The sequence below is a fragment of the Asparagus officinalis genome, chromosome 1 (assembly GCF_001876935.1).
Source record: "Asparagus officinalis chromosome 1, Aspof.V1, whole genome shotgun sequence".
Classification (NCBI taxonomy): domain Eukaryota; kingdom Viridiplantae; phylum Streptophyta; class Magnoliopsida; order Asparagales; family Asparagaceae; genus Asparagus; species Asparagus officinalis.
The window spans coordinates 131,025,689-131,038,982 of NC_033794.1; the positions used below are offsets into that span (position 1 = coordinate 131,025,689).

The window sequence follows — 13,294 nt, forward strand, 5'->3', positions numbered from 1 at the left end:
CCAATTTAGGGAAAAAATTAGGGTGATCTATTCCTCAAGCCCCCTCAAAATTTTGGGGAGGAAAATTAGGGTACTTTATTCCTAATTTGGGGAAAAAAATAGTTTGTGAATATTAAGTATTTGAGGGGTTTTATGTATATATTAATAGTAAATACATTACCATGAGCAGCAACAAAATTAATAAAGGAGGTTTCATTGAAATTGGAAATTTATGGAGAGGTATTTAGCGAATGGTTATTCTTAAGGGGGTTTATTAATAAAGGGAGTTATTCTTAAGGGATCGATAAAGGGGGTTTCATTGAAATAGGAAAAGATAATGTATCTTCACTCCATCGTAATGCTGAAAAGGCATGTGAGGATTTGATGAACCAACCTCAGCATATATCTAGGCGATTCGACAACTTCAATGCTGAGCAAGTTGTAACAAATCGTCTTCGGTTAAGAGCTCACATACTTGTGGTGCGATTGCTTGCACTCCAAGGGATTAAGAGCTCACATACTTGTGGTGCGATTGCTTGCACTCCAAGGGATTCCGTTTAGAGGCCACGATGAGAAATCTAGTGCGATTGCTTGCACTCCAAGGGATTCCGTTTAGAGGCCACGATGAGAAATCTAGTTCGTCCAATCGTGGTAATTTTCTTGAAGGATGTGCTGGCCATGGAGAATGACGAACTTTTAAAGGCAATTGCGAAAGCTCCCAAAAATGCCAAATATACAACTAATGATATTAAAAAACAAATACTTCATGTGTTTTCAGTGAGATTGAAAAATGCAATTCGTGAAGAAGTTGGAGTTGCCAAGTATTGCATTATTGTTGATGAAGCCCGTGATGAGTCAAAAAAAGAGCAAATGTCTATTGTGTTGCGGTTTGTAGACACTAATGGATTCATTCAAGAACGTTTTTTTAGGCTTGTTCATGTTTCCGATACTGCAGCTTTGACTTTAAAGAATGCCATATATTCTGCTTTGGCTCATTACAATTTGGATGTTCAAAATATTAGAGGTCAAGGTTACGATAGGGCCAGTAATATGAGGGGTGAATTCAATGGATTGCAAGCTTTGATTATGAAAGATTGTAAGACTGCTTACTATGTTCATTGCTTTGCTCATCGGCTACAGTTGGCTCTTGTTACGGCAGCAAAAAATCTGACTCCCATTCATATGTTTTGATAAATTAATTTCTATAGTTAATATGGTTGGTGCTTCTTGCAAGCGTAATGATGAATTGAAGAAAGCTCACGCGGATGACATTGCCCATTTGATTTCTATTAATGAACTCGAGACAATGCCTGGACTTAATCAGATCAGCACTTTACAACAAGCTGCTGATACGCGTTGGAGTTCTCATTTCAGATCAGATCAGCACTTTACAACAAGCTGCTGATACGCGTTGGAGTTCTCATTTCAGATCATTATCAAGTTTGAATGCAGCATGTACGGTGTTGCTCAAAGTTATGGAGGATGGGCTTCCTTCCCAACGAGCCGATGCAACATCTGTTTATGATGAAATGACTTCGTTCGATTTTGTATTTATCATACATCTAATGAGTGAGATTATGGGGATCACAGATTTTCTTTGCCAGACTTTACAAAGGAAGTCTCAAGACATTTCGAATGCAATGGAGCTTGTGTCATCTACAAAAAGATTACTACAAGAGTTAAGGGATGACAAGTGAGATAATTTGCTTGAAAAAGTAAAGTCTTTTTGTGTGGCTCGTAACATTAATATTCCTGATTTTAGTGCTCAGTATGTTGATAGACGACGTCGAGTTCGTGGTCATCAAGACATCACCATTGGGCATCATTATCGAGTAGACTTTTTTTATGCCGCGATCGATTCACAAATGCAAAAAATTAATATGCGTTTTAGTAAAGATGCGACAGAATTGCTCATGCTTAGTTCTGCCTTAAATCCTCAAAATGCATCTGAGGCTTTGAGAATACAAGATATATGCAAATTGGTTGGCAAGTTTTATGCACAAGATTTTACAAGTGAAGAAAAAGAGAGTTTGAAGATGCAACTGAAACATTATGAACATAATGTAGTCAAAGGGTCAGACTTTAAAACTCTTTCAACCATTTCTGAGTTGTGTCAATGGTTGGTAAAGACTAATAAATTTGCTACATACGACCTCATTTTTAGAGTGATCGTACTTGTGCTTACTCTTCCAGTTTCTACTGCTACTGCAGAACGATCATTCTCAGCTATGAATATCGTCAAGACTAGGCTTGCTACTGCAGAACGATCATTCTCAGCTATGAATATCGTCAAGACTAGGCTTCGAAGCAAAATGGAGGATGTTTTCCTCTCTGACGCATTAATGGTGTTTATTGAAAGAGAAATTGCTAAAAGTCTGAGCATTGATGCTATCATTGAATACTTTAAAAATTTTAAGGAACGTCGAATTCCTTTTAGTTAGAAAAATTTTAGTTATAAAAAAATAGATGATGCTTATTTGACTATTTTCTATATAATATTTGTCTTCTTCTTTTGAAATATTTTGGAGATATTGATGTTGGCTATTCTACTCGTTTTATTTGGGTTGTAGTATATCTCTTGTGAATAAAATTACATTAAGAAAAATTATTATCTATCTTTTGTTTGCGCCCCCCTCCAGAACTAAAATCCTGGATCCGCCCCTGTAAATAATTACAAATATTTATAGCAGCAGTAACAAATTAACAACCAAAATAATACAATAGAATGATTTAAATAATTGCAAACAGTTAAAGCAGCAATAACAAATCAACTAAAACAAGGACAAATTTTCAAAACCAACCTATTTGGAAATTTAATCTCAGAAAATAACCCCTTTCAAACTTAATTGTAAAAACCGACCTGGTTTCAGCCTTGGCGCTGAAACCATGTCGGTTTTTGTGAAAAAACTTCGGAAACTTCACTGGAGTTGAACTCCCGTGAAGTTTAGTAAAACTGCTAAACTTCATGGGAGTTGAACTCCCGTGAAGTTTCGCAGTTCAAAAAAAATTAGAACTACGAAACTTCACGGGAGTTCAACTCCCGTGAAGTTTAGCAGTTTTACTAAACTTCACGGGAGTTCAACTCCCGTGAAGTGAAGTTCAACTCCCGTGAAGTTTCGGATAAAAATTTAAAAAACCGACCTGGTTTTCAGCTCCAGGACTGAAACTAGGTCGGTTTTTAAATTTTTTTGCAAAAACGGTCATTTTTTAAAAATAAATAGTGAAAGGGGTTGGTTTTAAAAATTTGTCCATCAAAACAATACAACACAACGGGTGTTTGTCTGTACACAAGTGAAAAATAAAAATTGTGAGAGTGACACATGTTTTCAGCACTTTAGACGTGTTTTCCTATTTAAAGCATATGTGAAAGTGAAGTGCAAAATGTGATCAACGTCAAATTTAACGCGTACTTAGATTTTTTAAATAAGTGCTGAAATCATCCGGAAAATGCAAAGTTGGTGACCCCTCTTTACCTAAAAAAAATCATATTAAAAAGGAAAAATTGCTTCAAGGCCCCAAATTCATATTTTCAATGTCCCTAGCCCCCCAACTTTCAAACATGTGCTACGGCCCCTCCTTTTTGAAAAAATTATAAAAGCCCCTCTCCCCAAGTTCCCATGCAAACTCCATACACAATCCCCATTTTACCCTCCCTTACACCCCCCTCCTCCTCCTCCGTTCCCCCTCTGTTCTCCTCCTTCGGTCCCCCTTTGCCCCCTTCCCCGCTCCGCCGCCGACGCCGTCCCGAGGAACTTCGTATGAGCACATTAATGTTAACTCTTTTCTGTAACATGTTAATTCTTTTCTATAATATTTTAACTCTTTTTCTGTAAAATGTTAACTCTTTTCTGTAACATGTTAACTCTTACAGTTAACATGTTAGCTGTTAAAGTTAACATGTTAGCTGTAAGAGTTAACATGTTAGCTGTAAGAACTAACATGTTATCTGTAAGAGTTAACATGTTACAGAAAAAGTTAATATTTTACAGAAAAGAGTTAACATGTTACAGAAAAGAGTTAACATCCACTGACATGAGAAAGATGAGGGTAAATTTAGGATTTAAGTCAGCTGATATGTCTAACCATGAGCTGACATGTCTAATCAACTGCTGAAATGAGTTGGAATCATGATGGAGGAGTGATGGAGGGGCTTGGACATATTTTTTTCAAAAAGAATGGGCTAAAGAACATTTAAAAAAATAGGAGGGGCTGGGGCACATTGAAAATATAAATTTGGGGCCTAGAAGCAATTTTTCCTATTAAAAAACAATAGGACAGATTTTTAAAACCGACCTGTTTTGAAACTTATTTTCAAAAAAAGATCTGTTTCAGATTTAATTTCAAAAACCGACTCAGTTTCAGCTTTCAACTCCCGTGAAGTTTGAAAACTTTTTTTTCAAAAACCGACCCAGAGGCTGAAACTGAGTCGATTTTTAAAATTAAATCTGAAACAAGTATTTTTTTGGGATTTTTTTAGTAAACAAGTTGGTTTTGAAAAGTTGTCCAAAACAATATTACATAAATTTAAATAAATAAATATATAAACTAATATTCCACTTCTTATTTATTTTTCTAGTTTTAACAATAATTCAGTTCCCTAAGGCAATGTATTTTACTTTGGGACAATTTTTTGAGAACACTCATTTTTCAAATTTATATAGCAAAAGCGACCATTTTTTAAAAAAATCAGCAAAACCGACCTTTTTCAGATGAAAATGGTCGGTTTTGCTACGGAAGAGTTTTTCGAACTCCACGGGACTAGCAGTCTTATGCGTTTTGTTTTCTTTTTGAACTGCACTCAGCAGCGGTTTTACTGCGGAAGAGTTTTTCGAACTGTACGGAACTAGCAGGCCTGTGCATTTCGTTTTCTTTTCGAACTGCACTCATCAGATAGTTTTGAAATGCACGGGTGCAGTTCGAAAAGAAAACGAAATGCACGGGACTGCTAGTCCCGTGCAGTTTGAAAAACACTTCCTCATCAAAACTGATCCTTTTCACCTGAAAGATAAAAAGGGTCGGTTTTGCTATTTTTTTTCCAGAAAAGATCGAATTTGCTATATAAATGTGAAAATTGCGTGTTTTCAAAATTTTGTCCTTTTACTTTGTGTTTTGACTTCCATGTATAAATACTCGCTCTAGAGAAAAGCCCTACCTAAAGCAAAAACCCTACCTAAAGCCCCTCCGCTCTTGTCGCCGCTCTTTTTCATCGTCATCTTCTTCTTCCCCCTTCTCTTCTTAAAAAAAAAAAAAAAAAAAAAAAAACCAAACCCCCCCCCAAAAAAAAAAAAAAAAAATCCAACCCCCCCCCCCTCTTTCTCCTTGATTTCTCCATAAAAAGGACTCCGTCTTTTACGAAGACTAATTATCTCAAAATTTCATCATTTGATCCATAATGCCGCTAGGTCAGAGAGCTGGAGATAATAAGAGCGACTCCCGTTACTGCGGAGTCGAGACCGAGTTCGACGATGACATGCCGCAGCTCCTCAATCACAATCTCGTCGCTGGGTTCGATTTCGTCCTCGCCCCTCTGGTTAGTTTCTAGCTCACAATTACTTAGTTTTTCTTTTTTTTTTCTTTTTATTCTAAAACGAACTCCTTTAGGAGTTATATTTGTCTATCAGGAGTATCTGTACTGTACTGAAAAAAAATTTAATCTTTTAAGGGTCTGATCAATCTGGAAACTTTCTTGATCTCTGTTGAGAGACTTCGACGGGTTATTTGCGTGCAGCAAATTTCTTTTTTTTGTGAGAACGAGATAGCTTATTGCTGAGTTGGAATGGTGGCTAATTAGCCAGTCACATACTGGCCCTTGTGGCTATGTTTTGCTAGTGTGAATGGTCAGTAAGCTCACCAATATTAATGCAGTGTTGGTATCTTTTAAAGGGGTTGCGCTGTTTGTCTCCCTTCATTTACCTCACTTAAATTATGTTGGTTTGATTTATGTTTTTTTTTTTCTTTTTGTTGAAACATGCTGCAATTGCTTTGTAATTATTAGATGAGTGCAAAGCTTGGAAATTTAAACACACGATGGGGTTTTGGGAAAAGGCGATGGTGTACGTCTGAAGGTTTCTTGAACTCCTACAAGTCTTATAGTGGCCAATTTGTTGATCATAAGTTATAGGCTTAGAATGTTTAAGCGAACTGACTGGTTATCTTGATATGCAGACTTGAAATTTTTGGTGGATTATTGAGGTGAAAATTCATAGTTTAAAGAAAAGGCAATCCTTTTGTCCACACAGTTTGAATAGTTGACTTTATGGCATTTATGTTTTTCAGTTGAGGGATATCATGTGCCCAGTACAGTCTCGTACGTAATAGTCTTCTCGATTGTTTTTGGCTACTGCTCCTGGTTTTATTGAGAAACTTTTCCGGACTGATGTGCGGCTGAAAAGTTTGAAAAAATAATGCATGAATGCTTTACTTATTTTTGAAATTGCATAGATTCACTAGATAATGACATCCAATAAAATTGTCTACCTATAGTAGCTTATACTACAGTTGAAATGGTGGCTAATTAGCCGGTCACATAAAGGCCCAAGCGGCCTAACGGCTTTGTGTGAACGGTCAGTAAGCTCACCTAAATTGATGCAGTGCTGGTATTTCTAAGGGCTGCCATTTTTTGTCTCCCTTTATATACCTCACTTAAATTATGTTTGTTTATTTATGAATTTTATTGTTGTTGTATTGGAAACTTTTTGCAATTGCTTTGTAATTGTTTAGATATGCAGAGTGAAGTGAAACTGGAAAGCAATGCCCATATAGATGAATGAGATTTTTGGGTAAATGTTTTTGCATGGGGCTGGGATTTCACTCATTGTAGTTTTATTTCAGTCTCCACAAGTCTTACAGTGGCCAATTAGCCAATCAAATATATTTTGCTACATGTCAGTATGCATGCTTGGTTTTATAGCTCATATATTTCCTTGAATTGGTGGCCAATTAGCCAGTCACATAATGGCCTAGTAGCCTATTTCTTTATGTGAATGGTCAGTAAGCTCACCTATACTAATGCAGTGTTGGCATTTCGAAGGGGAATTTTGTTTTTCCCCCTTTTTACATACCACACATAAATTATGTTGGTTGACTTATATAGTTTTGTCCTCGTAGTAATAGGAAGCTTCATAATTACGTCATAATTGTTTAGGTATACGAACTAATAGCAAGCTTTGTATGTGGATCAAGTTTTTGGGTAAAAGGTGTAATGGTCCAGAAATTTTTTGGCCATATATATTGCTTTCACTATAAACAGATGTTATGGTGGCCTATTAGCCAATCACATAAGTAGCCAGCTTGGCTATGCTTGTTGTGTGAATGGTCAGTAAGCTCACCTATACTAATGTAGTGTCTATATTTAGGGGAAACATGATTTGTGTCCTTTAGATATTTTTTTCATGCAAATTCTTGTCAAGCTGATTTTTCTACTTCTTTGTACCTATTTTGGTCATATATAGTACTTTTATCAATAACAGAAAAAACCGTCTGGATAGTGTGCACACTTATCACTAAAATGTCATTATCCCTTTTTCATGATTTTATTGCTTCACCTCATTTTTTTTCTTTCCAATGATTTTATTTCTCCACTTTAGTAAACTTTATGACATCCACTTTGGCAGTCACATAAGTTCCTAGTTGGGCTTTCCTTTGTTACAAACATTTTGGAAATGGTTAATGACCTTGTGGGTAGTGATGCTTTTTCCTGAGAAAACAACAGTTTGTTTTCCTTCAGATACTTCACTTGAATTTGTCTGTTTTCCCCATATTTAGGATTATGGTACTGGCACCTTGATGATTGTTTTTTTGGTGTTGCAGGATAATCGTTTCCTTACTTTAGATTGTTTCATAACTTTCATTTATGGTTAACAAAAATCTGTCAAGTAACAGAATGTCTAATTTCTTTCAGAGGTGAATAGACTTTTGACCCTATACATGGGTGTTTGTCATTAATCATGATAAGTGCTTTCACTGCTTCTAAAGCAAATAAGTGTTATCTGGCAAAATTTTAGGTTGGATATTTAATTCATGAAGAAATGTTTTAGGCCGAATTGGGTTGTTGTGACTCGAAGAAGTCGAGTAATTTAGCTGCTTTAACCGCAGAAGCAGAAGATCACACACATTTCGTCTTGCAAGATCTCTCACAAATTTTCCTTCAATTGAATCTTTTCCCTTATTTTTCACCCACATGAACCTTATTTATCCTTACTCTAGCAAATCTGTTTCAAACAATTAGTTTTTTAATTTATAAATGCTTAAAGCTTCAAATAAACTGACCATCTTGTCCATATAACAAATATATTTTCAAAGATGTAATCGCACGAGTCCTACAAAAGGACTTATGAAGCATAAGCAACAGAGCGTTGCCCAGCACACCTGTGGAGTTTGTTAACTTTCCCTATGTAAACTGGTTCTGTTGGTAACCATATGGATTTAGGGCTTCTGGTGTTATGAAGTTAAAAGTATTTTCATCAAGTCATGGACTTGTTTTTTTTAATAAATCAATTTACATTCATTTGTCTATTTATCTTAATTGCAAGAATTTCCAAAATCATATGTACACTAGAATTTATAATGAACACCTTGAAATTTTTATTTACCTGGTAAAACTTATACCTCATATAATTTTGTTTAGGAGAAAAGATTATAAGCAACCATTTAAAGTATGTCGCATATAGTGGCATTATGTTTACCTCTATCTTTGTTCTGGAGTATTGCGTTTTGTGCTGCTCTTTATAAATTTGTTACCTGAGTTCTTCTAGATTTCATTTTTGACGCTTCACTCTCCTTAATCTAATGTGGTTACAACATGATACAGGTCGATCCGAGCTATAGACCTAGTTTAGTGAAGAAAGATGGCAATGGAAGTTCAGTAATACCTTTCGCATCATCAGATTTAATCCTTAGTCCGTCACAATGGAGTAGTCATGTAGTTGGTATGCATGTTTTATATGCTTTGTTTTGATTGAACGAATTAGCTCTAGTAATTTGTGTTTTTTAAATTAATTTAGTGTCAGAACCTCTCTGTGCTCCTGCTTCTGCATCATTGTAGTCTTTCAAAAATTAAAGAGGAATTCTTATGCAAAGAAAATGTAGAATCAATGCACTGAGATAAAAGGATACCATGGGAACAAACCGGTAAACAAGTATTGCTAAGTTGAGCTCGTATTTAGCACAATACTATTACTACAATCAAGAATTTGTAAGGAACTAAGGATTGAAATTTACGTAGTTTAACAACACAATTGCTTCATATTTCGAAGTGCTAACCGTGCAATGTACGTTATATTTCCTAGTGTCAGAATGCTTAGCAAACATGTTCAGAATCTAAATATTTGCACTGCACAAATCTCCAATGTTATTTAAGGTAATAAATATTTCTGCATTGATTAGTACTTATTGCCTGAGCAACAACTGCATGCAAAAGAATTGCAGCTCTGACAGGAATCGATGCAAAATTGCAAACTAACGTCGATCAAGTTTAACTATTGCATGACCTTAACATCTTTATATTGAAATATATAGAATCTAGTTAAGATAGCAATTATTTTAATGATTTCGACATGTAGTTATGAAAACATGCCCATTGAAACACAAATGTGCAGCTTAAACTGCTGTAATTACAGCGATATATGCTATTGTGGGCTTTTGGTGTTCCTCCAACAAAGACGAAACAAAACTCCCTTAGGAGATGGCTATATGCATTACCTCTAACCTTTTACAAGTCAGAAGTCTGCAACCTTAATATTGTTACATTTAGCTTTTCTTGTTGTTTTCTAAATACTTCAGTTCAAGAATAAATGTGGGAATTATAGAATTAACTTAATAACGCTGAAAAGCAACTGCTTATCCAGTGCTTCAAAATCATAATTTTAGTCATTTAAGTCGGTGACAAATTATATAGAAGTTTAATAAAGAGAATTCACTGGAAGTGCATCATCTTCAATCTTCATCATGTTCAAGCAAATATTTATAAGCAATTCATAGAAGTATTGCTTATATTCCATGAGATGCTACTATGTCTTTCCTAACAAATCCTATTCTTTTTTTAATTCTTTGTTCCTTCTTTATGCTGATATCTATTTAAAAGTTAATAATATAATTCCAGTGCCCCAAATGCTTGTCATGCTTTCCAATTAATAAAAAAAGAAGCGCTTGTCAGCTGATAATTGTTTTTCTTGAATATTTCCACGCATTATGTTTTAATTTGCTTAGGAATGTACTATCTCTGTTATTTCCTTGTCATTTTCTCCATGTGGTTTATTTGGTGATAGCTGTGAACAATTTTCAGCTTTCTCTGGCTTATTGATAATTATATGTAACATTATGTGTGAACACTTGCCATTTAGGTTTACTTATTGGTTTGAGCAAATTCTTAATCATTCTATTCAGGGAAAATTAGCTCGTGGATTGACTTGGACTCAGATGATGAGATACTTAGAAGGGATTCAGAAGTAGCTCTGAAGCAAGAAATTTCATGGGCTTCCCATCTCTCCTTGCAGGTCAGTCTTCATGTTTGGGGCTCGCTTGGCTTTTAGTAACTTCTTTATTTGGCAGTCTTAACAGGTAAGTTACAAGTGATAACAGCTTGCATGAGCTTATTTGTTGAAGTGATAAGTCAAGCTTCAGCTACATCTGGGTTTTGCTTGCTAGTTGTGAAATATGAATTGTATGTAATGCTCTTAGGAGTACTATTCTTGTGTCCACTGAAGGAGAAAATGAGGCTAGATGGTGATGTTCTACATGTGATGAGAGTAAAGGCTACAGCTATGATGGATTTTGGCCCATTACAAATTAATTAATAAACAAAAAGAATAATGTCCTTCAAAATTGATTTCTTGACTCCCCTTTTAAAGATGGCTTCTGGCTTTGTTCTAACTAGAGAACTTTTGAAGAAAAATTCATCAGGCTTCTCCTTCATGTAGCTTTCTTCTATTATGTGCTATATAAGGGTCATCTTGTCAATAGAACTCATTGGAATATGTCTATAAATGATATCAATTTTTGGTTGTGCTATTTGTGGAGGAAGTCCCATGTACACGTGTAGTACTTTCCCCTCAGAGTTTTGATTTATGCATCGCCTTTGCAACTTGTGTATCCATTGCGAATCCCTTTTTTGGCCATTTGGAGACTGTTAATTCTTGTAAAACATATCACAGGCTTGTCTTCTTCCTCCTCCCCCAAGAGGAGGTGCTTGTGGCAATTATGCAAGATGTGTTAACCAGCTCTTGCAAGGTACACACAGCATGCAGGTATTTTCCTGCATCCTTTCTTAGGATTTTCATATGAGAAGTGTATCTGTTGGGTTCTAATATATCTTACATAAATGTTGCTGGTAAAAGTTGTGGCTGAGGGTGCCATTGACAAAGTCGGAACTCATGGATGAAGAAAGTACAGGTGCAAACTCTAATCCTTTGGTGAGTGTCCTTCCCTCCCTGTGTGTGCGCTTCTTTATGTGGTTTGTGTCAGTGGCAATTTCATGAAAACCTTTATGTTCTAATAAATAATTATTTTATTTTCCAAAAATCGAATACATTGGAAGATTAGTATTCATGTACCCGACCCTAAGCATTTGGGATAAAGGCTTTATTGTTGTTGTTGTTGTATACAATTATTTTATTTTACTGCACTATCATGTTTTCTTCAATGCAATGACTTCGTCTTGCAGAGTAAAGAAGTGCATGATTCCTGGGAATGGTGGAATTCCTTCAGGCTGCTCTGTGAACACCATAGTCAACTATTTGTAGCTCTTGACATTTTGTAAGTGGAATATGTTCTTGCTTCATAAATTTCCCCATGAATTTGTGGATTGGTGTACATAAAGTTTACAATAACAAGAACTTAATTGTTTGTTCCATTCAGGAGCTCATTACCCTCTGGGAACTCGCTTGGACGTTGGTTTGGAGAGCCTGTTAGAGCGGCAATAGTTCATACCACTGTAAGCTCTTTCTAAAATTTTGAATGTTCAAAATTTGGACACAATAATGGTCCATTATATGATGCTAACATATGCTTATTGTTTTGATTTGATAGTCATTTCTAACAAATGCAAGGGGTTTCCCTTGTCTGTCCAAGCGACATCAGAAATTAATAACCGGGTTCTTCAACCATTCTGTTCAGGTCGTAATTTTTCCTTCTTTGTTACTACTAGATATATCATATTTGTACATTTTTTTGGGTGAGACTTCTCTTGTCATCTTTAGTGTGATATTATATCTTGGAGTTCAATTTACTTGTAAATAATTCTTTTTGAAAAAAAAAATTGGAATGCATTTTTCTAGGTGTAATATACTATATATATATTTCCTATTTTAAGCACATATTGGGCATGTTCATATGTTTTTTTACATGCAATCTAAGTATCATCTTTTTTTTTTGGGTTTCAGATAGTTATTTCTGGTACCTTGGTTCATAACATTTCTGAAGAAAGTTTGGAGGTTTTGCCTGTGAATAGTGATGACAATCATTCTGAAGGTATGATCTGAAAGTTCAATCAAAGATAGTGAATACCAACCTTTCGTGTTCCATGGAGTATCTAGTCCTTTCTGTTTCTTTGGAAGAGATATATGTTAACTTGCTGAAAATGTCCAAAAATGTATGAAGCTGAAATGAAAACATCAAGATGAATGAGCAATAAGATAAACAGAAATAGGTATTCGTAAAAAAGTTAGAAGTGGCTTTCAATTAAGGATATTATGAAGGAGAACCTATTAAAATTGTCTGGGTATGTGCAACCCAAACCAAATAGGTGCACCAGTTAAGAGAAAGTGATGATTTTAATTAGTAGAGCAAAACATATAGACATGCCTAACCACCTAAAACAAACATGGATCATTACTGGTAAACAGGGATCAGTACTGTTAAAAAAGGAATACTACTTTTTAACTGACGAACAAGATGGCCCTTACCAAGCCAAATGAAGGAAACCAAAAAGCGAATTGATGCAACCAACTGAGGAAGTTTGTGAACATTTCAAGTCTTTTCTTATTATTATTAATTTCTTGGAGTGTATGACTCATACATAACCAAGAGAAAGGGTGCGCCAAAAGTGAGCCGAGATTGGGCTCGTACATAGCTAAACAAACAACTAAATATGAGCCAACAACAGCCAAAGGTTCCTGAATAAAGGCCAAAATACATAAAGCAACAAAACTCTACAAATGTCAAAAGTTTAGAGGCCAAGCTGATCCTATCTTGTCCCTTCCAGATGAGGCGTTGGACATCCAAGGGTAGATCAGTGAAGTAGTGCAGTTCATTGAGTTGATGTCACCATTTGGAGAGAGAGTCAGCAGCAAATTAGATTCATGGCAGCCGTGGTGCAGAG

The 13,294-nt window shown here is 35.5% G+C and overlaps 2 protein-coding genes across 3 annotated transcripts in view; both read left to right on the plus strand.

The window, feature by feature from the left end:
• Window positions 1–13,294, plus strand: part of LOC109823243 (protein arginine N-methyltransferase 5) — a 19,408-nt gene that overhangs the window by 993 nt on the left and 5,121 nt on the right. The window contains exons 2-10 of one of the 2 annotated variants that reach the window (XM_020389596.1): window positions 5,382–5,509; window positions 8,789–8,906; window positions 10,363–10,472; window positions 11,130–11,222; window positions 11,313–11,387; window positions 11,639–11,730; window positions 11,833–11,908; window positions 12,004–12,090; window positions 12,357–12,444. In XM_020389596.1, the coding sequence (XP_020245185.1) occupies window positions 5,450–5,509; window positions 8,789–8,906; window positions 10,363–10,472; window positions 11,130–11,222; window positions 11,313–11,387; window positions 11,639–11,730; window positions 11,833–11,908; window positions 12,004–12,090; window positions 12,357–12,444 (799 nt within the window). In that variant the 5' untranslated portion in view covers window positions 5,382–5,449. Of the gene's footprint in view, window positions 1–5,261; window positions 5,510–8,788; window positions 8,907–10,362; window positions 10,473–11,129; window positions 11,223–11,312; window positions 11,388–11,638; window positions 11,731–11,832; window positions 11,909–12,003; window positions 12,091–12,356; window positions 12,445–13,294 lie in introns of those variants that run through there. The other variant, XM_020389548.1, reaches the window with a different exon arrangement.
• LOC109841922 lies at window positions 604–2,420 on the plus strand. Its single transcript, XM_020410848.1, has 4 exons — window positions 604–1,075; window positions 1,188–1,334; window positions 1,432–1,672; window positions 1,742–2,420. The coding sequence occupies exons 1-4, from the start codon at window positions 604–606 to the stop codon at window positions 2,418–2,420; spliced, it is 1,539 nt and encodes a 512-aa protein (XP_020266437.1).